At 41.3% G+C, this 25,567-nt stretch overlaps 1 protein-coding gene across 2 annotated transcripts in view; it reads right to left on the bottom strand.

Moving 5' to 3' along the window:
- The window catches only part of NALCN (sodium leak channel, non-selective), a 303,251-nt gene that overhangs the window by 9,550 nt on the left and 268,134 nt on the right, over positions 1 to 25,567 (bottom strand). For both annotated transcript variants that reach the window (XM_045081349.1, XM_045081348.1), the window contains 12 exons: positions 23,219 to 23,325; positions 16,605 to 16,725; positions 16,422 to 16,520; positions 10,612 to 10,705; positions 9,991 to 10,097; positions 9,708 to 9,782; positions 8,823 to 8,942; positions 5,758 to 5,826; positions 4,462 to 4,610; positions 3,485 to 3,578; positions 1,737 to 1,869; positions 956 to 1,071 (listed from right to left, as the gene is read on the bottom strand). In XM_045081349.1, coding sequence (XP_044937284.1) covers positions 956 to 1,071; positions 1,737 to 1,869; positions 3,485 to 3,578; positions 4,462 to 4,610; positions 5,758 to 5,826; positions 8,823 to 8,942; positions 9,708 to 9,782; positions 9,991 to 10,097; positions 10,612 to 10,705; positions 16,422 to 16,520; positions 16,605 to 16,725; positions 23,219 to 23,325 — 1,284 coding nt within the window. The remainder of the gene's footprint in view (positions 1 to 955; positions 1,072 to 1,736; positions 1,870 to 3,484; positions 3,579 to 4,461; positions 4,611 to 5,757; positions 5,827 to 8,822; positions 8,943 to 9,707; positions 9,783 to 9,990; positions 10,098 to 10,611; positions 10,706 to 16,421; positions 16,521 to 16,604; positions 16,726 to 23,218; positions 23,326 to 25,567) is intronic.

Below are 25,567 nucleotides of genomic sequence, written 5' to 3'. Positions count from 1 at the left end.
GGCATTACCGTGTGGGCCTAGCTCTGCATGTCCCTTTCCCCAGCCTCCTCTGGTCTGTGGTCTTCATGCCTTCTGTGAACTCTTCCTGCAGCAATATTAGGTTTTGCCCCCCACTTCCCCCAGATTTTCCCACAGCAGAACTTTCCTTGGTTTTCAGAGGTCGGGTCTAACAGCACCTCCCCAGCCAGACCGACATGGCCACCCCACTAAAGTGGCCTGTCCCCAAGGCTAACCCATCTCTACTCTGGTACTTTTTGCGAAATACTTATAGCTTCTTGAGATAATAATAATAATTATAATTATTGTTTCACTTATGATTAGAACAGAAGCTCTGTGAGCATGGGGGCCTTTCCATGGTGCTCATTGCTATATACCCAGTACCCGAGTGTTTGCTGAGATGAAGGAGGAGAAAGAGAAGGCACAACGGGAGAAGATGCTGCTGCTTTAGCTAATTCTAGGAAATCCTGGGTAAGTTTAATGATTCAAGAATTCAACTAGTAAGTCCCAAATAATTAAAACCAATAACTTTCAGAAACCACTCAACAACCCCATTGCAATTCTAATCAAGACTGCTCTCGGTGGCTGGCTCTGCCTTGGTGTTACCCCATGGCTCTGGTGATTTGAACTTTTCCCCTTCTCCTGCTCCCAGCCCAGGGCTGGTTTCTTCAGAGCTTCCTTGGTTTCCTTTCCTTGGTGACTTTCTGAATGTCCAAAGAAAAGGACACCTGTGGTTGGACATGAAGGGGACCATTCTGCCCCTCTCCCCGCCCAGCATATTCTGCTGAACGGTCAATGGCGGCTTTCTACAATTCGCCAATGGCCATTCCAAATTCAATAGATGTCCACTGGTGACAAAAAGAGCAGTTAAATAGCTGAGGGTCTGTGGTCTGTGGTCTTCATGCTGTCTCAGTGAGTCTCTTTGGGTTGGGCACAAAGCAGCAGCCCCCTTTCCTACCTCTCGTTTATCATCCACCATATTCCATATGATTTGAAAGTGGCGGAGATCATTATAACTTAGAAGCTGATCTTCCTCTGTGGAATAAAACAAGGAGAAATTCTCCACAATGATGGCTAAAAAGAGAAAAAAAAAGTGAAAAGTTAGAGAATTATGCTAATCTGTCATTTTTTAGAAAGAGTAAAACATCTATTATAAATAATGGATTTTATCACCTACATTATAAGCCAAATTTTTAAAGTGTTTTTAGTTTGTTTTCCAAGTTGGCATATTTTACACTTGGACTAAGCTATGTATCCGGCTCCTGCCTTTCCAAAACATGAGGGTCATGAGAATAAACAGACATTCTGTGTGTAGTGATAGCCATGCCAGTTGGCTTTCACTCTTAGTTGACGGTTCCAGGGTAGTTTTTAAAGGTCAGGTTGGGTTCTGGGTGGCCCCACACCTGGGGAACACCGTGTATCTTTCAAAAAACATAACTGTGATCTTTCGAGGCCATAAAGGTAGCCCTCCCTGAGATTTGTTCAACTCAACGTGTGAGAAGAGCTCTTTTGAAATTAATGATCATAATTAATAGGACAACTCTTGAAATTGCAATCAACTGTCATTTACATGCCTTTCAAAGGTCTTTTCAGCTTCTGGATCGAGAGGCAACAATTTATAATTAATGCCGTGAAACACCCACCCCAAGCAATCTGGGATAATTACTTGCAAATTGTACATAATTATCTAAGTACCTGAGCTTAAAGATATTAAAACCCATTCAACGAACCTCACTTACCTACAAGCAGATTTAGCATGATGTAGGCAATGATGACATAAAATGAACAGAAATACATAAGCGCCCCGGCATAATTTCCACAGTCTGTTGCCCAGTATGTGAATTCGTCTGGAGTGCAGAAGGGAGGCTGGACCTACACGGCCAAGGGGGACGAGAAGGGGGGGTGGGTGAGCGTGAACAATACAGATTTCTGTGCCCCTTGTTGTGAGGGAACGATTCCCCCGCACAGAAAATAGCATTAATGTCAAAGTTAGTCTCTCAGAAGCTACGTACATTGAGTACATCATCTGCACCCAAAATCAAAAAGAGTATTTCATTTATTCTCCACTTCGAGTCTTGGAGAATCCCAAGTTCATTGCCATTTTAGAAGCGCAATGAAAATGACCCTGATTCTTCCAAGACACCTTCTTTCTGCCACCTCCGGAAGGGTAAATAATCATTGTGATGGGAACTACAGACAGTCAAATAAAAATGCATTTAAAAAACTTCTCTGACCTAATGAATGGGGTCAAGATTTATGAAGATTTGTCACACGAAACAGACTCACATTCAAATTGTGTAAGAAGAAACCAGGAATCCTCATTCCTGGAGCACCTTACTGGGACATGACAGAAGAGTGCACGGCTCAGGTTATCAAAAGCCTTCATGTCCTTAGTGGCCCAATAAAAAGGCAACACCTCTGAAAGACCTGGTTTCTTTCGGCTGGAGACACTACATCCCCTCAGCACTCTGCTTGTTCTTTATTTAGAACTTATTTTATTCTGCCTTATATTATATCTGATTCGGTAAATTCTGTCCCCCTTTATTCAGGCAGAGTTCTTAAGCTCCTACTGTGTGCTGGATTTCTACCCAGGGCTGGAGACAGACACGTCTAAGCGAGACACAGACTCTGTCCCTCCTTCATGTTGCCAATAATCTGGAGCTCTAGGGAGCCACGGACTGAGTGTGGCTATCAAAATGTAAATGTATATTAATGAACATCCAATAGCCTTAGGTGAAATTTAGAATTCAGTTGCTCGGGCGCGCACTGGTCACATTTCCAGTGCTCAGAACCCACAGGGGGCTACGGAGTGGGACAGAGCTGATTGCCATCTGCACTGCAGAAATTTCTTTTGAACAGTGTTGCTCTCGAGGTTGTGAGAGAGGAAACAGAGATGAAATAATCAAGCCAGTAACTCACTACAGCTGGGACACACGCTACAAAGGAGCAACACGGAGTGCTGCAGGAACACATCCCCGCAGTCAGCGTGGGGCCTGATGGAGCCCAAGTTGTATGGGAGTCAGGAGGGACCGCGAGGAGGAGGGAGGAACCAAAGGGAGGGTGTGACTCTGGCTGGGATCTCCTTGAATGTGCCCTGGAGTCCTGGGAGACCCAGCACCGAGCGCATGGCTCAGTATAAACCAGGCGCTTGGTGAGAATCTGTTGAGTAAATTCAGTTAAAGAAGCGGAACTGCCCTGGTTGTCCTCGACGGCAAAAATGTTAAAGGTGTGTGTGGGGGGGGGCAATGCCCACAGAACGTGGATTTGCCAGATGAACTATGATAGCTCAAGCTGGCTTCCCTGGATATTCTTCCTGCCTCTGGCCAGACACTATAATGGAACACAATGCACATGAACCAACGGCCAGGCTGTGTGTTTTGTACACAAAGTCTTGATGCTAACGAGGATGACCCTTGCCAATGTCGCATAGCAAAGGGTTTCATTTGGTTCTAAGCTGAGGCACTGTTGGGGGTGAAGAGACGTTTACCATACAGTCATGCATAATCTTATTCCAGTCTTCGCCTGTGACAATTCGGAAGAGGACCGTGATGGCTTTTCCCGCTGAAGAAAAGTTGGCATGCCTAATCAAGGAAGAAAAACCAGGAAATGGGTAATAGTTTGTCACGAAGTCGTAAGGCGTCACCACTAAAACAGGTAGATTGTGGAGCAAACGTGGCTGCTAAGTTACCATGTGTAAAGGCTGTACCCTCATAATGTGTTTGTTACTCACTTTTGCCCTCAAGGACAGCTGTCTGAAAACCCAACCCCCGCGGGCGACACCAGTTCGGGCCAGGCATCTTGAATGACCGAGGGTCCCAGCTTTGACAAGTGAAAGTGATTCCTTCTTTCACATAGAGTTTGCTATAAAAACTGAAGCTGCTGTGGATCAAATAAGTAATCTCTGCAACAAGGCACACTGGCATTTAATTTGTTGTATAATTACTTTAAAAAAAAAAAAACTATGTGGCGCTTCCACAAAATTTAAGATCATCTTTGAAAAATGCTTTTCCTACATTGTAACCATTTGGGGAATTATGACTTCTCATGTGGTGTTTTTTAAAAAAAAAAAAAAAGAAAGAAAGAAAAAGAAAAAAAGAAAAACCCAGAGTCATCTTAAAGTGTAATTAAAAAAAGAATATATTGGTTTTTGGCAGTAGATGGATAGAAATTCACCAGGATATTCGAAGTGGTTATTCCTGCGTGGCGGTAGGTGTGGAATTATGGATTCGTGTTCCATTATGGAAATATTATGGCAGTAAGACTTCTAAAGTCACTATGTGGGCTGTTTTTAATTAGAAAAATGTCATTTAACATGTGACCATTTTATTTCGTTTTCATTTCCAACTGATCGCGTCCCCTTCCCTTTCGTCTTTAATAGACAAAAGCCATTCAGATTGTTAGTCATGACTTCGTGACTAAAAAAGTTTGCTTGATAAATGACTAAAAAGAAAAATAAACACCCACCTGTTAATGTTCTCTCCATATTTCACAGTGCCGAATAAAACGACCCCGGCAAAAGCATAACACAAGAGCAGTAAGAACATCCCTACGATGATGAAGAAGCTCTTATACATGCTGACCACCACCGTCAGGAGCAGCATCTTCAGCGTCACCTGCATGGAGGTGCAGGCGGGGAGGAGAAAACGAATATTTAATTCACAGAATGGGGCAAAACTGGGACATGAATGACAGGTACGCAGCTTGGCACAAGAGTGACCCTCATGGGGCACCTGAGTGGCTCAGTGGGTTAAAGCCTCTGCCTTCAGCTCAGATCATGATCCCAGGGTCCTGGGATTGAGTCCCACATCGGGCTCTCTGCTCAGCGGGGAGCCTGCTTCCTCCTCTCTCTCTCTGCCTGCCTCTCTGCTTGCTTGTGATCTCTGTCTGTCAAATAAATAAAATCTTCAAAAAAAAAAAAAGAGTGACCCTCATTTGACAACTGCTTTGAATTAATTCTTATTAAAGGGTATTAAATCTTATTATTATTCCAAAAAAAAAAAACCACTAGAGAGAAATTCAATTTGTATTTCAAACTGTTCAGCCTTTTCAGCCAAATTCATAAAAACTCTTCCCCTGAAATTCCTAGCTTTCCATTTTCGCTTCTCTTGCTGCTGAAGTCTCTGTGAGGATGGCTGTCCATTTTTGGCCTCTCCCCCTGAGTTGCCTCAGGATTCTTCTACAAACAGTTGCTCACAGAAAAAGGCCTAAACAATAACAAAATGCTAAATGGCATCAAACACTGAATGTACCAAATATGGGCATTTATGGAATGTATATGAAATAATGTCAGTAATGAAAAAGGAAGCAACTTTAAAAAATGAAAATTAGATGCCGAGTTTATGCATGAACAAGAAAAAGAATATAAAGAAATCTAGGATCATAGAACCATGAAGCGTCATTAAAGACTATTTTTCTTTGCAGTAAAGTAACTTTGTTACAAATAAAAACAATAAAATAGAAGTATTAAGACCATTGGTTTTTGCTTTCATGCCCAATATGTTATCTTCAGTTGATGAATGAGTTCATCTAGTAAATATGAAGAATAAATAAATAGCATAAATGTCAGGAAACATATCACAAGATATCTAAACTACTGATTCATTTAAAAATTTGATATTGGCTCATTTGGACTTGGGATGACCAGCATCCCAAGTTAACTTCAACCCTTAAGACCCAGAAGGACAGCTGAAGTCAATTAGGCTTTGCTCCTTTTTTCTGTGCATACGTAACCATTGATAGTATCTTTTACAACGTACTCACATGCTTTCCGCAGATAGAGAAAAACCGGAAGACAATCACACAGGCACCCATCATGTAGGTATATGCATTCTGAAATTTAAACCGAAAAGAGCCGCTCATAATGTGTGCAAAAGATCTTGTTTTCATTTTAAGTCTTCTGTGAAGTCTACTGAGTAATTAGCTTAATAAAATGTGAAAATTCTTATAAGAAATTTATCTTTAAAAGGTGCTGAAAAGGTCACTGCCAAAACTCATGAATAAATATTAGCTATAAAATCAAATCTTAAATGAAACTTCGCTCCTTGTTTTGCTCAGCTGAATTCTGTGTTTTGAAGCTTATCTTACATAAAATCATGACCAGCTCCTTTGAGGAGCAAGAAAAACAGGGTAACAACTCAACATGAGGAAGCCAAGTGAGACCGGAAGTGCAGGGATCCTGGCAAAGGGGGACGTGTGGTGTTGGAAAAGATGGCGGGAGGTCAGCTTTCCCCTCTCGGAAGGTCCCTCAAGACTCTGAAGACCAGCTGGCCACATTCCTGTAAGCTGATTTCAGAGATGTCTACCCTGTCCAGAAACACGTCCCGCTCATTCTTCAAGTGTGTGATCAGCAGCAAGAGAAGACTGGGTGTGCTTTATGACTAAGAAAGCTTCATCTCAGAAACAAAGATCCCATCAGCTAGAACCGCAATAACAACTGTGGCATTAAACTCATGCCAAGGCATGATTTTTCTTGAGGAGCCTTGCCTAGCCAAGTGACAACAGTCCCATATGGGCCCCTGGGAAGGGGGTCCACTGATAACTTTGAGGAGAAGGAAATGAATATGTCTGCACAAAAATAACTTTGGATGGGAACAAGGACTGCATCTTCCTTCACAATAGACAGCAAAATAGTGTGGAGGATGAGCATCCTTCCAGAACTGGACGTTCTTGGAGGAGAACAAAAGCATTCAGGGAGAACAGGCAAGTTGGTCTTTTCGGTGTAAGATGTCTTTCTCTAGGATATCCAGAATTAGGAAGCCTGTTCTACTCTTCTGCTCAGACCAAGTAGCTTTTGAATCCATTTGTCTAGGGAAAGATAAAAACATGGACCTTGATGCCCCTTTCCACATTAGTTCCAAATCTGTTCTAGATGGCTTCCCACTTTGCATTCTGAAAGTGATGACACCCAATGGCTTCTGGGAGGATGACCCTCATCCTTTGCCTGGTCCTGAGAGGTGCCATCCAGATCTTGCACCACGTTCCCCTTGCTCCTTCTACTCCAGGCACGATTTCCCTCCCACAGCATTCCATCATATGGACAGCTGCTGGCATGCCCTTCGTCCTACAGACTAAACCCTGCCATCACTTCCACAGGGACACTTCCAGGATCTCTCTGACGAAGCCACCTCCCACTGCTTTGTGTCATCCCAGGAAATGTGTGTCTCTCCTCCATCTGCCTCACTATGGTTGTAACTCTTACTGACTTGGGAGTATTCCCATGAATGCCTACCTGCAGTTGTCCCAAAGTCCCCCCAGCCTCTTGGATCGTGACTAAATATTCTGGTTAAAACTTTAAAATAAAACAAAACACCAACTTCCCACAAGCTGTGATACCCACAAGGGCAGAAGATGTCTTTCTTTGTTCACTACCTTCTTCTCCCTTCCCAGCATGGTGACTGCCCATCTTTACTGCTGCAAACCATCTGTCATTGGGGGAAATGAATCAGGGTGACTGAAAAACCCATGGAGGCTTGGCACAGTCCTTGACGTTGAAGGTGATTGTTGTTTTAAGAAGGACACTCAATACCTACCTGCCTGAACAGAGCAATTTCATATGAAAGCATGTCCTCTGTAATGTGTAAATGGGTACTGGGTGTGATGGCTTGTTTGTGGTGTGATTCTAACATCGGAGAGGATCGAAGAATGGATAGGAGAGAGCAGGGAAATCTGATAATATTACTTTTGTCTGGGGTCAAAGAAGACAAACAAAAAAGAAGGTACTTGTAATAATGTGTTATGGGGTTGTATACTCTTTACAGTTAGAAGAACTTCATGTGCTTGATCTCTATAGTACTCATATGGAATGGATAAATTATGAAGTTGTATCCCCAAGTTCAGAGCAGGGAACGAAGGGTCACTGAAGACAAATAACCCTATCAAGGCTGGAAAATGGTGGAGCCCAGAGAAGGGGCTTCTGGAGCTCCTCTGTCCAGTACGGCATCAGCCATATGTGGTTACTGAACACTTGAAATGCGGTGGGTCTCAATGAAGATGTGCTATGAATGTGAAATACACACGCAAAGATTTAATACCAAACAAATGATGTAATAATGATTTTTATATTGCCGCCACGTTAAAATGATAATATTTTGGATATAGTAGGTTAACATGCCTTATTAAGTTCATATCATCAGTTTCCTTTTTTATTTTTTTAATGTGGTTCCTAGAAAATTTGAAATTTTATCTGTGGCCACATTTTGTTCTTATTGGACAACACAGTCTTAGATCTCAGTCAAGCACCCCCATGGATATGGATTTTGAGCAGGAGCTCAGACTACATGGAAGGTGGAGGCATTTTAGGCAAACTAGTGAGAACTCAGATATAGACCCTGGGAATGACACACTTTAGCGGGACGGCAGCTAGATGTCAGTAGGAAGTGTGGCAGCAAAAGTACCTGAAAATTCCACTGTGAAATACTGAGTAGAACACAGTGGTATAGATGCTACACTTTGGCTCAGAAAACTGGGTTGGAGCCTTCTGATAGCTCGTATATGAACTTAGGCAGGTCTCATAATCTCTGTTTCCACTGTTCTCTCTCTCTCTCTCTCTGTGTGTTTTCTTTTGGGAAAATGAGAGTTAAACCAGAGATCTTTAAGGTTCTTCTGATTCACACACTCTAGGACTCTGAGGGGCCATACTTTGTCTGTGTGAAGAGTGTGGGGGGTTGTGTGCACAAGCTTGGCCAAGGGCCAGTCACGGTCAAGGGTCGCTGTAGGAAGGTGAGTCTGACACCTGAGGGTAGGCTGAGGCGGACTGAGACAAGACCGGAAACAGGGTTACCTGAACCCAAGTTATCAACTAAAATAAAAATGAATTACACACATACCAGGAGGGCAAAGTGAAGTACCACCCAGACCACGCCAAGCGATGTCACCAGCAGGTCGTATCGGTTTCGTCTGCTTTGCCAGAAGCCGGCAGGTGACATTGCTATGATCTTCATCGTAACCTGGGTGAAGATAAGGAAGACAGAACACAGAGGCTGAGTGTTCAGTCAATGTTTAAATGTGTGAACTTGAGGCCCTTTATAAAAAAAGATGTGGGAACCAAAGACAAGAATTTATTACCAAGAGATAGATACATACATAGATAGATACAGATACGGAGATAAAGAAGTAGATCTATCTATCTAAATTTTAAAGCTGGGTAGGTTAAAAATCTATATTCTCCAGGTTCTTCTCTCCTTGTTTTATGACTAGTTCTGATAGCAGGACGTTTTTCTTCCTTGAGTAAAAGACCATAGATTTTGGGAAACATCAACCAGCACAGGGTGAAATAAGAATCTGCTTGTATTTCAAAGAAGATTGTGCTGGAAAGTGATACGACACAGACCATATATTAAAATAATCCTGTCTGGGCCAGCCCCCTTGTCCACCACATTGCGATCTGAGTCCCTGAATTACAGTGGTTTGTGCAGTTCAGTAAAGATGTTTGAACTCCTATAACCAGACAGGTCAACCTGCAGATACAGCAATCAACAGCAGTTAGCAATTTCTGCCGTTAGACAAATCTGGAATAGAATGTGAAATCTTTGTTTAAGTGAAGCACCACAGCCCCAGAAGGAAAATACCCTACGAGCGTGCCACGCTCTCCCAAAAAAAGACTTCAAAAACAATGGAACACAGAGCTGACCGTGGGTGCTGTCAAAGGAGGACACTGCTCTACTTTGCGATGCCCACTGCCACCCCCTGAGCCCTCTGGCTCATGATCGTACCTCCAGAACGAAGATGAAGGTGAACACAACAGACATGGTTGCTAAAGGGACGGTCACGGGGTCCTCCACGTCCCACTGCAAGAGAAACAGCGCACCGGTCTTTGTCTGCAGCCACCAGACCCATCAAGGCTCTCCCCTCTTTCTCTCATTAGAACATGACTGTGAATTTTCATTTTTTTCCACCAAGAAATGTAAACTATGGACGGATATGGCCCTTTGCGATATGCTTGGATGCGCCCAACAAGCCAGTCCTTCTCAGAGTTTCAGTGTGAAAGAAACGTACCTTGACGGACAGCAGCACCGACTGGGCCAGGACAAGCAGGGCAATTGTCCTCTTAAAGAACGGATGCTGGGTTATGTCGTACATCTTAGCTCTAAATCCATCATTATCTGCAAAAGAGAGGTTGAGGCAAGGGCATTTCAGACCTAGGTTACATTTACTTTCTTGTCTTCCATTTCCTTTAATGCTCATTTTAAAAACTCATTACTCTTTTTTTTCCTCCTATAGTTCAATCTTATTGTGTGGTGTTTGGCAGGAAGGGCTGGTTCTGAATATTTAAAACGACGGTGCATGACGCCGTCTGTATTGGAAGGAGAACCGCATCATTCAATTTCTGTCAGTTTAATACATTTCACTCATATGTTTAAAAGGCAAGCACAAATATATTTTATTTAAAAATTCATTTTTTCATTAGGGCTTATCCTGAGAGCACTGAAGCACAGCCTTTGGGTGGTTGATTTTAATAGCCTATGGAGAGATCTGTAGTTTGGAGCCTGTTTCTGTATTAACTTATGCACAACCGCCTAGTGGCCTCACGATTATTATTTTAATTGAAATCTTAGACTCCTGGGGAATCATGAACACTGGTGCCCAACATGAATAAAATCAGAGCATCTTTGATACCCGGGCGAGGTGGGAGATGAAGAGGCTGTGCTATCTTCAGTCGGCTCTTCAGATCTTCCCATCTTCTCTGATCTACAGTCAGCAGAGCTGTCCCCTTAATAAACAAAGGAAAGCAGAAAAAGGCCTTATGTCGTCTACTCCACACCAAGGACATCGCAAATGGGGTGGTGATACCAACAGGACTAATTTGGGGGTGTGAAATAAAGATATTCTTCAAATACCCTGACGGCTCAGTAGGCATGGTCAGAATTCTCAAATTTGGTCTTGAGAGGAGTCCCCCAAAGGATGGCCTTCAACTGGCATCTTTGAACACAGATAATATTCAGGTTTGGGAAAATCTAAAGAAGGTTCTCTACACAATCAAATTTTCAAAAAGGGATACCCATTCCAATAGTGGTTAGTTTCCTTTTGTTTCATTGCGGGAAACGCTGCGGCAAAATTGTAACTTGTCAGTCTGCTATTTCTGGTTAAGGGGATTGCGTCTTTTTTTTTTTTTTTTTAATTATTTTGATATATATAATCACAAAACTATTTTCAAGTGGTATGAAGTCACAGAATTTGAATCTTGAAGAACTAATGCTGTGATTAATGGCTAAATGAGATAAAAAAGTCTTTATTATGTGTATGTGTGTGTATTAGAGTATGCATATATATATACATATATATATATATGTATATATATATATTGCATGACATTCATTATATTATATTATAAAGGAAGATCCGGGTGGGGGGGAAGAGCCCCCCCACCCGGTTCTTCCTTTCTTTCTTTGGAACTAATTACTATCCTTCAAGGGTGTGTCCTCCTCAACATGTTTTCAGACTTTTGCTCTTTGTGTATCTATCAATACATAAGAACATACTTGTTTTGAATTTTAAAAATTTCTATAAATGGTATCCAATCTGTGCTTATTTATGCAGCTGGTTTTTATCTTCACTAAACACTATGTTTTGCATAGTTCAGCACAACTAGAAACTAGACCTAATTGCTTTAACTGCTCAGAGTATCCCACTGTACAAACATATCAGAATTTAGGTTTATGTATTATGAAAATGTTGCAGTAAGCCCACATGTACTGTCTCATGGCGAACATCTATGTGACTTCCTTGATAGCAAATCTCTAGGAGAGGAATTGCTGGGGTTAGGAATTTATGCAACTTTTTGTTTGTCAGATATTGTGAAGTTGCTGTCCAAAGAGGAGTAACCAAGAAAATTTGCTGCTAACAATCTCCAAGTGTTCATGTCCTAATATTCTTGCCAATACTTGACATGATCAGACATTTAAATTTGGCCATGATGGGTGGGAAATGTATCTAATTTAGTTTTAATACCAGTGAGATGAAACATTTTTTATATGTGCAAATGGGGGAGTGATTCCTGTATCTTCCTATGTGAATTGCCTGTTCATATTCTTTGCTCATTTTTGTATTTGGATATTTACTTTTAGATGTTTTATAGAAATTCTTGATATATTCTAGATATTAATCTTTTGTCAGTTATATGAGTTGCAAGTATTTTCTCTTGGTCTTAGCTTGCTTTAAAAAAATTTTTTTTTTGCTTATCATGTCTCTTATCTCTCAGAAACTTCATTTTAATGTAATCTAATCTATAAATTTCTTTCTTTATGGATTCCACTTTGTAGTGAAAGTCAAGAAATCCACAAATGGGATACTTGCAGGGTCAAAAATAAACTCTACATGGTTGAAGAATGGTTTTTCATAACTACATCTTTCATTCTCCTGGAATTCCTTTCTGAATTTGCTGTGAGGTAGAGATCTCTGTTTAGTTTATTCTATCTAGACCCTCAGTGACCCCAGGGTCATTTATTGATGGTCTCATCTTCATGGATTTATTGTGCTACTTCTGTTTTATATATACCGATCCATCCTGGGGCTTTCAGTTTTATTCTGTAAGTTTAACTTTCTGTCTCTCTATCATTACCTATCCTGTTTGATTCACTGTAGCTTGTTTATGTTCCTTTTCCACTTTTTTTGTTCATGCTCGACTTTGAGAGAGGTTTATCAATTTAATTTTTTTAGAGAATCTGTTTTTGTCATTTTTGACTCTTTTATAGTATCTTTGTTTCCAGTATTATTATTTTTTCCTTATCTTTATTACTTTCTTCCATTTTACTTTGTTGTTTTTATAATTTATTGATTTGGATATTTGACATATTACTATTTAATCTTTGATTTTTTGAATGTACACATATAGTCATAAATTCCCTCTACTGATTTATCTGTATCTTGTGAGCTTTCACCTATGATTTTTATAAATGATTTATCTAAATGTCTTGTGTTTTTCTATTCTGATTTCCTCAGTGACTCATAAGTTATTTAGAATGTTGTCTTAACATCTTCAACTTATGAGGGAATTTTGTTATCTTTTTTTATTATTATAGATCACGCATTCTGTACATTATCAATTTTTTTGCCACTATTAATTTATGAACTCGTAGAGGTACACTTTTATAATTGAAAATTATTGGGGTTAAGGTTCTTTTTATGTCCAATAGATCAAGTGTTTTTATTGTATCAAATCTCATAATTTTTTCTGTCTATGAATTTCTTAGAGAAATATGTTATTATCTTTCACTATGACTTTGGACTTGCTAGCTTTTTAAAATAACTTGGTTTGTTTTTGCTCATATATTTTATGGTTCAGGAGTTCTATACTTTGCTAGTTATTAGTTTCTTTTGCAATTATTTAATTACACTGTTTAATCCTAGTGATGATATTTGTTTTGTTTATATTTATTTATTTAAAAAGATTTTATTTATTTATGTGACAGAGACACAACGAGAAAGGGAACACAAGCAAGGGAGCAACAGAAGGAGAGGGAGAAGCAGGCTTCCTGCAGAGCAGGGAGCCCGACACAGGGCTGGATCCCAGGACTCTGGGATAATGACCGGAGCCCAAGGCAGATGTTTAAGGACTGAGCCACCCAGGAGCCCCTGATATTTGTTTTAAATTAATTTTTCTGATATTAGTATTGCTAAGCCATTTTTCTCACTAACAGCAAACAAATACTCTGGTTCTCTGGGTGCAATACACATTCATATTATTCCTTTATTATACAAAACAAATTATTTTAGAAAGTTGAATTCTGAAATGAACCAAAAGAAATAATAAGCTTGGTGGTATCATCTGATCATTAATATCTGAAAACCTCTGAAAGTTTATCATTGTGAAATTAAGTTTATTAATCAAATTTTTATAATGGAGAAATTAAAAATGCATATGTTACTAGTACAGACTTTGAAGTTTTTATTTTTATTATTTTTAATTTGTTTTAGATTTTATTTATTTATTTGACAGACAGAGAGCACAAGTAGGCAGAGAGGCTGGCAGAGAGAGGGGGGGAAGCAGGCTCCCCACTGAGCAGGGAGCCTGATGTGGGGCTTGATCCCAGGACCCTGGGATCATGACCTGAGCCGAAGTCAGAGGCTTTAACCCACTGAGCCACGCAGGCGCCCCTACTTTGAACTTTTCAGACAGGGTTCCATCTTCTAAGGAAGATATAATTTTGTGTAATTCTGAGTTGTGAAAACATCGCCCCCAAAGCTTGCCTTATTTCTCATATCTTTATATTTCCCCAGTGTCTATATATTTGGAAATCTGCTTACATACTTTTGGGTATGATCATTAGAATGGGAGCCCAATGAGGGCAGAAATCTTGATGTGTTTAGTGTGTAGTTTGTGTGTTTAGCTCCTTGTGGCCCTAGGGTCAAGAGCACGTCTGGCACCAGTAGATGCTCAAAGAAATCTGCCGAATGACTGAATGGTTAAGGAATAAATGCTCTTATACAGCAGCTCACATGCTTCCCTCAGAAAAGCTTACAGGAAAAAAAAAATCTCTTCTGAATAGTTCATTTAACTCAGAAATTTGGATGTCCAATTAAATAACCAAGTTTGTTACATCTGTTAACATGAGCTCTTCTATTTTTCCTCTTTCTCTAAGCACCCACTTGAGCTTGTGGCCACGTTCCCCTTACCCAAGCCAAGGTGCTTCTTTCTTCCCTCAGAGCAGAAATACAACCAGTGCTGGGAGTCAGCCTCCTGATACTCTGCTTACTTCAGCCAATCCTCTAAGTTCAAGGGCTGTGATTGATTATACATTTGTCTCTAGGGGTTGAACATCTTATGTTGCTGCATTTATGTCTCTGGTTTGACTCTCCTGAAATCAGAACCTGATTCTCCAGAAACCAGGTGTTCTGGGCCAGCTGAGCCCAAGCTCTCTGTTAACGGACTGACTGGCTTCTGCTCTCACTGGGGAATCCCCACGTCTGTTCCAGCACAAGGGTCTAGACTTGCCTTCCTCCTTTTTTGCATGGTATGAAATTGAACCCACAGTAGGGCTTAAAGACACTCATTTATGAATGTGTTCCAGTAAAATAGGGGGCTGGGCAATATGATCTCTCTCTATCCTTCTTTCTTACTCTAAAATCCCATGTTTCTGTGGGCAGAAGTAGTGTTGGGGCCCAAAGTGGGGATTTTTGAATTCCACCCTTTGAAAGTCAGGAGGAAATGACGTCCTCGTTAGCGCATGTCAAAGGCGGTAATTGACTGAGTAGCTGGAACCAGGCACGTGGGGCCTGGAGGGCCATTAATGATACAGTCGTTGGTCCTGGCCCCGAATCCCAGGGGCAGAACGGGGCTGCAAGCACATCCTGCTTTCACTCACTGCAGGGGGTCACCATTTTAACCCTCTTTTTTTTTTTTTTTTTTTTTTTTAAGATTTTACTTATTTATTTGAGAGAGAGAGAGAAAATGAGCATGAAAGGGGAGAGGTTAGAGGGAGAAGCAGACTCCCTACCAAGCAGGGAGTCTGATATGGGACTCGATCCCGGGACTCCACCATCATGACCTGAGCCAAAGGCAGCTGCCTAACCAACTGAGCCACCGAGGCGCCCCCATGTTTACCCTCTTGAACTGAAAGACTCTCAGACTCTGCAGAGTCAGCACCACTTCTGAATTCTGGCCTGGGTTTTCTACGCCTTAAAAGCCCCAGACGAGTTATGCCACCTTTGTAAGCTGTTTTCTCTTCCACTGTGCATTTCAGAGTCATGAGAATTGAAAGCAGCGTGTGTAAACCCGAGTGCGGAGTCAGTGCTCAAATCTGTGTGCACCTCCATTATTAGGACTCAGAAGACCGACCCTTACATAACAGAGGGCATGTCAGCCTTGTCCAGAAGAACCACGTCGAACTCTCTCCCCCAAACTCACTTTTTGGCAGGAAACTATGCTCGGTGTTTTCCCATTTGGGAGCTCTTGTACTGATCGTTAGAGCTGTTATGATCTCAGCATGCTTCCTGAGTTCATAAAGTACATAAAGTTTTTCTGTTGAATTAGAAAATCTTCTTTTTATTCAGTGAATTAGGATGGAACATTTTCTACTGCATGCCCAACCCCATCAAAACGCTGAGTTCACCTCTGGAGTTACAAAGAAGCATCCAATTTACATCGTGTGAAAGTAATATCACCTGCAATCAGCAGGTGCCTGAGTTCAGCCTTGTGTTTTCCTAACTCGTGGCACCTCCTTCCATTTGAACAATAGGAGATGTGCCTTTCAGTTGCCAGCGAATTAATGACGCCATTACCAAAAGGGGAATTTTAGCAAGAGATCCGCGCTCTTCAATAACGTGCCTGAAGGGCAGCGATGAGGTAGCTCATAAAATAGTTACAGAGATTATTTACATCAGTCACACCACGGGTGAATGCGACTTCATGCTGCGGGGAGAAAAAGAGAGCTCCAAGCAAGTGGCTAGAACAGAATAAACTCGGCGGTACTCAGACCAAGGATGCTTACCTTGTTTTCATTGAAATTAGCAATAACTACTCCAACAAAAAGGGTCAGTCCAATCATGCAGCCCAGGAATACAAAAACATGAATATAGATCCCATGCATCTGTATAAATGAAAAATATGGTTATTCATCAAAGCAGAGGAAAGCAGCTGTTGGGCATTCAAAGGGGTCCATGTGCTTGCTTACCGGCCCCACACGATGAATAATAACATCCCTCACTTCCACCCAGCCTTTCAGGGAGAGCACTTCAAACAACGCCAGCATAGCATTTCCCACATTGTCGAAATTAAAATTCCGAGGATTTGCCCTGCAAGTCAGAAAGAGGAATGTGCTGTGAACTTCAGAGGAGAAGCACCCTAGGGCAAATATCCTGTAGCTCTTTCCGGTCCTGGGTCCTGGGTTGGGGGCGTGGGGGAGTGGGGGGTGATATGTTTACCATTTGGAAGGTGGGCTCCACTGCATTCATTTGCTCCATCATTAAAATGCATGAATGTCTCATCATTTCTTAAAATGTAATGAATTATTAGGTAGTAATGGGGCATTCTTAGGGGGCGACAACAAAAGGCAACATAACTCAACTTTGAGCTCTAGACGTTCTGTGAAGTTTCTGGCTCATCCTGATTATACCAAGAGCTCGAAACACACTTTCTAGCTACAAACTGCGTGGGAGATTCTCACAAAGAGGCGCTGGGGTCTAGAGGTGAAGTTTTTTTTTTCTAAGATTTATTTATTTATTTTAGAGAGAGAGAAAGAGATAGAGACTTTGGCGGGGGGGCGGTGGGCAGAGGGAGACAGGGAGTGAGAATCTCAAGTGGACTTCTCACTGAGTGTGGGGCCTCACATGGGGGTCTATCTCACGATCCTGATGAGACCATGACTTGAGCTGGAACCAAGAATCTGAGACTCAACTGACTAAGCCACCCAGGTGCCCTGGGTGTGAATTTTGCAATAGTTTTATAAATGAAAACTGTTCTAAAGGTATAAATTATAATTCCTGATATTAATACAGAAAGTGCAAAAAGAATAGAATCTGGCCACTTTCCTTAATTCTTGACATCATGGGAATATCACACTGTAAAGTACTGACGCATTTAGAGGTCACTGAGTGGAAAGAGGTGTTTGCTTGTGGCCTAGATGTTTCTAGAACATTCTATCCCAGTGGGATTTTTCTCCCATTACCTCTGGGTGTTCTCAACAGAGACTTCTCGTAGACCCCAGGGCTGCAGCATGCTATCTACATACACAGTTGATTCCTGATTTCTAAAACACTCTGTCTCCACTATTACTTTTTTTGGAGAGGGGGATGGTTCATTTTTTGTTTTTCTGACATTTTATTTTTTTCTTCCCGTGAACAAAAGTGATCTTTTCTATATACTACATCTCCCTTAGTCACTATGGGTCTTGGCTAACATTCTTGTCGTCAGTATAAAGATTTCAGTGTCCCCCCCCCCCCCATCAGACTACTGCAAATAATTACAAGATCTAGACAGCTATGCACCAGAAAATCACAACTACCACTGTCTTTCCTGAATGTGATGGAGAACTGGGCCTGGCACTACTAAGAAGAGTAAGCCTACAGAAGCCTAGCCAAATTATAGTTTGATCATTTCTTTTTCCTGCTAGTTCACTTATCAAAATGTAACCTTCATAAAAGGTAACACTCTGGGGAAAAACTGGGTTAATATTTTCTATCACCTTTTATATATATTTTTAAAATCATAGAAACAATCATGCATTGCACCTTTCTAAGTGGTTTTTTTTTTTAAGTATTTTAAAACACTAAATACATAAAACCATACAGCTAAACTGCCATGCTCCTAAAGGTTGATGGCTCATTGGTAGAAATGTTTTGCATATAGTGCAAAAGCCCCACTCATAAATTCCTATTTTGGGATTCTGATTTATATTTTTTAAGTATGGAAGTACAAGCATATTCTCTTGATTTTCCAAACTCCTTTCCTTTGGGGGTTTCAATTAAATTTAATACATTTTACAGCAGAGAGAAGCCAGCCGTAAGGATTCTGCAGATGCCACAGTTTTCTTGAATAAGGACTTTTTTTTTTTAAGCCAAGCAAGCCAGCTCTCAGAACTGATGTTGAACTTTCTTACCCATCCATTTTCTTTATGTGAAAGTGCTTTTTTAGCTGAATTTGCAGTAACCCTAAGTACTTTCATGTTCCACATCTTTTAGAAGTTAGAATATGTTAAAAATACACTTTTAGGCTAAACCAAGAAAAAGAAAATGGAGGCTCATAGACTTACATAGTTGGAAGAATACATCATATTAAAAACACAAGTATCCATTTTGATCATCTAAGATGTTCGTGTATGCTTTGCTCATGTTACTAAAATCGGAAAGTTGGAAACTTTACCTATAACTACAGAGAACTTCGGTAAATCCCAAACACAATCCTTTGTTGTCTGTTTTCCTGTTGTCCTTCCTTGATTTGGAAGCCCGTTTAGATATAATGTTCTCTGGTTTATTTTAAAAATATTATAATCTTGTCTATCCAATTCAGAAAACTAAGACATGGGCTCTAACCTCACAATTCCGTTAATCTTCTACCTCCCAGTGAGAAGTGCTCCAAGGCCCCAAGGTGGTGATAAGGAGGAGTGCTCCTCCTCTGGGAAGAGCTGGACCCTCGGGAGGAGACCAGCTCAACCTGTGGCCTTGGGTGAAGAAATGCAGGGGATGACATCGTCCAAATGGCCCTTCCAAGACCCTGGAAGTATCACGTTTCTGTTTAAAAAGTAAGGCAGGGGTGTCTGGATGGCTCAGTCAGTTTAGCGTCTCACTCTTAATCTCAGCTTCCATTACTGTCTCAGGGTCATGAGACTGAACCCCACATTGGGCTCCGCTTGGGGAGTCTGCTTGTCTCCTTCTCCCTCTCCCTCTCCCCCTCCTCACGCATGTTCTCTCTCTTAAATGAAGAGATAAATCTTAAAAACAAAAACAAAAGTAAGGTAGATTTATAGTCTTTCCTTAAGGAACATACTCAAATTGAGCTGTAGCCTCTACAGAATCTGATCTTCTTCTGCCTAGAATGTATCGTGGTATGACAAAGTCAGCGAGGGGGTAAACTCTAGGTAAGCTTCCAGTGAGCTCAGGGGCTTACTTCTGTAGCATCAAAGCCTTTAACATATGCATTACATTATTTGTAATATTAATTTCTGTTCTCCACAACACTTCAAGCTCCTGGGGTCCGGGGCCACAGCTTGTCTCCAGTGACAGAATACTGTCTGGAGATCAGTTAGCACTCAATAAATACATTTACTGAAACTGAGGACTGGGGCGCCTGGGTGGCTCAGATGGTTAAGCGTCTGCCTTTGGTTCAAGTCTTTGATTTTTTGGTCCTGGGATTGAGTCCCAATATCGGGGTCCCTGCTCAGTGGGGAGTCTGTTTCTCTCTCTCCCTCTGCCCCTCCCTCTGCTTGTGCTCTCTCATTCTGTCAAATAAATAAATAAATAAATAAAATCTTTAGAAAAACAACAACTAAGTACTTATTTTTGATATTGCTCTGATGTGTTTCATTTTCCTATGTCCTAAACCTCTGCTTAAAACAAAACACACAGTATTTATAACATATATATATTTTATACTTTTTACCAAGGTAATTTTTATCTCATCAAGTCTGAGTAATTCAGAACAAAATGAATGAATTCATTTGAACACAGAATAGAGAAGCCCAACTGTCTCCTGAATTAGGTAGTGCATATTTATGCCCTTCTTAATGATAATTATCAAAGAATTCCCCAATGCTAATTCCCCAGATAGAAGTTATTTTTTTAATCATAGATTTGTCAATATAAAATTATAGCATTTCAGCTTCTAACTCTTGATGAGTTTACTAAAGAAGGAAAATGTGAAAATTAGCGTGGTTATGGTTGACATTCGTTTGACAGAAGATTTTTATTTCCCTAAAACTAACCCAAGGAACAGACGGGCCAGCCCTACTGTAATGGTGTTCAAGGGATGCCCCGTCTATCGGCTTATGCTTTTAAAATGCCATCCAACAGGAAACCCCTAGTAATAACTTATATGAAACAATGCATGTCAGTTCATTCGAATCCTTAAAATCACAGGTAGCTGGTTTTATGGAACAGGTTGAATACTGGAGGGTTCAGTTGGGAACAGGTTTACTTTTCTCCCAACACTGCCTTCCAGAGGGTTCTGGCTCCCTTCCTGACATTGTGGAGATCCCAAAGCTTTTTGGTCACTTTCAGTTATAGAAGATGAGTCTCATTCTAGAAAGCCCACTCCGTTCTACATCAAACCTTTGTTCTCATGACCTGTATAAGAACCCCTTCCTTAACCGCTCCCCCTGATCTGCGGCTTGAGGAGGGAAGGAGAGCTCTGGCCTCTCTCTTCCCTCCTCCCCTCAAGGCCCCCATCTGATTCTTACAAGATGGAGGTGTGATGACTTAGAATGGAGTTCAAGTGCATGTATTTTACACGGGCAGATGCCAGCCATGACTGCTCTGGTCCCAGTAGCTGTTCTCTTGAAGTGTATTGTCTGCCATGTTCCTATCTTCTGTAAACTTGATACTTTAACACAACATCTCTGCTACATGCCTATGGTGGACACACTTTGCTCTCTGGATGACTCAATAAAATGCTTGAATCACCCTGCCTTGGCCTCCAGCCTCCTCCTCACCCTCCCACCTCCTTGGGAGGAGTTGTTTTTAGGGTTTGCTTTCAAATTCAGACCAACCAACCCAAAGTCCGCAGACTCAACTACCTCCTTTATCAGGCTTCCACACTCTAGCCTGCCGTCTACCTGCCCTAACCACCAGCCACCAGACCACTGGGGACAGCCCCCATGACCCAGAGGCCACCAAAGGGCCTCATCAAGCCAATCCTAAGCCTGCTTACCCTGACTCACCCATTCCAACTCAGGGAAACCATAATAAAGCCTCCGGTCCATGGTTCCCCTGTGGCCCATGACTAACACTGGTGCTTCCTTGTGTGACTTCCCCCTGCCTGATGGCCCATCCTCTTGGGAACTATGAATAACAAAAGCCCTTCAGTGGTAATTGTCTCTTGATCAGCTGGCTCTACTATACCTAAATTTTCTATTAATACACTATATTTTGAAACATTCCCCTGTATAAGGGTGCCCCATTTTGTCGTTCCTGCTGAGGGTCATCTTTGGGTAATTCCTCAGTTCTCATTCCTGGAAACCTACCCACAGCCCCTCTGATAGGAACACATAGCCCTTTGCAGCAGAGCTCCATCAAGATGGCGCAGATCAGGTGGCCCCTGGCCGTGATGCCTCGGGGTCTCCAGGAACTCCTGATAACCCTGCCCTGTCATATGGTGAGGGGCAGCTTGCCTAGACCAGCACCTCCCCTCACTTTCCCCGTCTCTGACATGACCCAGTCCCCATGGGGGACCTCCATTGGCTGGAGACAAGCGTCCCTGACCTCCTCCCACACCGAAGGGAGAGAAGCCACAGCACCGTCTACTGAATTCATTCACTTCCACGACCCTATCTTTGAGCGTAGTGTTTCGGTTTATAGGAGCTGGCAGAGGACAATCTTTTAGTCAGTGCTGCTGGGATCAGCATGTTGCTGTCTTCGGAATGTAATAGAACTTTATCTCTTAATGAACTCAGCTTTGAGGCTTTTGCCAAAATTCCAAAACAGTAGGAAAAAAAATCTCATTTGATGTCTTGATATGAATAAATTATTTATAGTGTAATAAGACATTTTCACCTTACAAAAAATAAACTCTTTATGCTTCTTTAATATTTTATTTCAATGTAAATTAGACAGCTTTTCTAGTAAGCACTGGGATAAGGATATATAGCCATGTGCTATGTACTTCCCTCTCCAAGTCAAGCCACACATCCAAATTCATCTTTTTTTTTCTTTTCATAATTCTTCAGTATTTAAAAAAAATTAAAACCCAGTATAAATTGTACTGAACTGTTTATAAAAGTGAATTTTACATTAGAGAAATGCCAAAGCTGGTAACAAGTGAGTCCTAAGGGTACAAGTGGGTGAAATGCAATTTCTTTGAGAGAGTTTTGACGTTCAGTAGAACACATCAATTGTGACAAAAAGAGTCGTGGCTATGGTTCACTTGTTATTCTAAAAGATACAATGAAATAAAAAGAAAACAGATGACTACTTAAAAGGACAAATGAAGTTAATAGGACACTCGGTTCATCAACGAAGCCTACCGAGAGATTTCATTCATGGTCATTAGTAAACTGGATGAGAAAGAAGGTACTGGGCATTTCCAGCTTTGATGTAAATGCTTTGAAAACTCATTTTCAAAAAAAAAAAAAAATTTTAAAGAGAAAGTGAGATATAATCATGTTCCTGATTACTCCTTTCCAGTGTTTCCATAATGGAAATACTTCAATGAAAATGGGTTTTGAAATTGAAATAGCTTTATGATCTGGGCTTCTCTACAACTGTTACAAGGTTATCAGATTTTCCCTTAAAGATATAAATGCAGGACAAGTTTAGTTTTAATTTCATAGAAAATCTTTGTCTTTTATGCCTCACTAATTTCTAATGCCGTATGAATCGAGGTAAGTACTTCAAAGTATTAGAAAAATACTGGGATGATAATCCATTAGTTTCTTGAAACAACACAGGACTCAGTGTGCCACTTGCTTGCTCATTTACTGTATTTTTGCATCTTGGGGTAATTCCGTGCTTTGCCTTGTATTCCCTAAAATCATCTTGGCACCTCTAGCGAAATTCCTTTTCATGCCATATTGTATTGATTCAAAACCTTATACTGACAAATAAAACATTCTTTAGGATCCTTTTCAGTTATGCTTACCAAACACGGGGCACCCAAAATCCAGGCTTTTTCTCTCCAGGTCTTAGTTTTAAATTTAAGTTCTTGGACACACTTACATTAATTCTGAATATGCCATTACAATCCTCCTAAAATAGGGGGGGGAAAAAAGAGAGGGCGCTTGGTCAGACAATGAACTCCTAAAAGATCAAAGGTAAACACTTTTAACCTAGAATAGGAAAGGTTTTTATGTGACAATAGGGATGTGGGCAGCCCCCCAGCAAACAGACAAGGACTGCAGAGATGAGCAGTGAAAATCTGCACTGAAAACATTCACAAGTAGGCAGAGGATCCAAACAGACATTCCTCTCAGGAAGACATATAAGTGGCCGATATGCACATTGAAAGATGCTCCGTGTCATTAGTCATCCAGGAAATGCAAATCATAAACCTCAGTGGGGTACCACTTCCCATCCAGGAAGAAGGCTATAAGCAAAACATCAGATAATGAGCTTCGGCCAGGAGCTGCAGAAATTGGAATCCTCTCTGTATCCCCTTATCTCCCTCATAAACCCATGCCTCACACACTGCTGGAGGGTTGGGAAAATGGTGCAACCACTTTGGAAAATAGTGTGGCAGGTGCTCAAATGACTGAACAAAGCTTTACTGAAGGACCCAGCAATTCTACCCCTAGGTTTCTACCCAAGAGAAATGAACACAGATATCTTCATGGACACCTGTTCCATGAATGTTTATGACATTATTATTGTAAATAGCTTAATTATGATGGTCAAAAGGTAGAAACGATCCAAATGTTCATCAGTGGATGAAAACATAAACAAAACATGGTGTAGCCCCTTCACGGAATACTGTTCAACCCTAGAAAGGAAGGAAGGGCTGACACAGGCCACAATGTGGAGGCACTTTGGAGTCACTGAGCTAATGAAAGAAACCAGGCACTAATGACCACATGTTATGGGACTGTACGCATGTGCAAGTCCAAAGCGAACGGCTTCACAGAGACAGGAAGGTGCATGGTTGTTTGAGGACGGGAGTACCTGGGGGACAAGGGGAAATAAGGGGGGAAGGTCAAAGACAATGTTGCATTTTGAGGTGATAAAAATGTTCTAAGACTGATTATTATGCAACTATGCTAGAAACTATCAAATTGTACAACTGCCAAAGGGCAAATTGTGTAGTCTGTGAGTTTTGTCTCTAATAGCACTGTTTTTAGAAGATTTTAAAACATGAGTAAGAAGCTTTTCACCATTTTCTGTCTTTATTCTTCTTTTTGTCTTATCTTTGAGTCTTTCTTTGGCTGTGATTTTCATGTTTTTGAACCTAAACCCCTTTCCTGGGTATAATAGGTATACACTTAACTATTTCAAGGGATCTTCAAATTTTAACCTGCTAAAGTCACCTTCAACCTTGTTTCCTCCAACCTTTCCCATTTTTGTTCATAGACTAGTATGTTGTCAACCCCGGCATACAGATCTCAGAGTCCTCTACGGCTTTCCCTTGTCCTGCTTGGGTCTCCTTTCCATTCTTATTTCCAACAGTTTAGTTAATACCAACATTATTTCCCTTTGGATTATCAATGATATCCCTTAAAACAACAGCCCTCTTATACAAATAATATCTCTTTAACTTCAAAGGCATGGAGAAACTTACTACCATAACCCAAAGACAAACACGGTTGACCTTCTGGCATATATCCTTCCAGTTTTTTTCCCTGTGTGTGGATGAGATGGCACAGTTTTGACCCTTCCATAGGCCACTTTGTCAGTTAAAATATATTGCACTTATCATCTCACAGTAACTTTACATGTTCACCCACAACATTATTCCTATTGGCTGCGTGGTGCTGGATCAGAGAGAGCCCCGTGATGTATTTGGCCTCATGGTTCCTTCCAGGGTGCCTTTCTGAGCCCGCAAGAGCCCACCTTTGATGGGGTGAGGTGTCCTGGCATCTCAGTTAAAAGCATGGACCAGGCTGCCTAGACATGAGTCATACCTTCCCCACTTATTTTGGGGTGAACTTGGGCAAGTTATTTAAACTTTGTTCCTCTATCTCTAGCTTGTTGTGTGTATGAGTAGATAGTGTAAAATCACAATACGCTTAGGCCATTATTAAGATACTGAGTCTGGCAAGATGTCCTCTGGGCTTCCTCTTGAAATGTTGTCATCTTTCTGGCCTCCATTCTGTGTGAGTCTAAAACAAGCCTGCCTTCCTGACTCGAGCGTCGGGATGAGAGCATCAGCCCTTTACCACCCCCTTCGTTGGCTACTTTGGTTCGCCATGACCTTTACGCCATGTTCCATGTTCTGTCTTCTCAGGCTTACTGAAACTCCTGGAACCTCTGGCGATGCAGGAGGGGCCTCAACCAGTAT

Source organism: Mustela putorius, unplaced genomic scaffold (assembly GCF_011764305.1).
Source record: "Mustela putorius furo isolate JIRA1106 unplaced genomic scaffold, ASM1176430v1.1 tig00000551_pilon_pilon_pilon, whole genome shotgun sequence".
NCBI classification, from domain to species: Eukaryota; Metazoa; Chordata; class Mammalia; order Carnivora; family Mustelidae; genus Mustela; species Mustela putorius.
The sequence above is the reverse complement of the archived record's forward strand: the minus strand, read 5'-3'. Positions and strand labels throughout refer to the sequence as shown.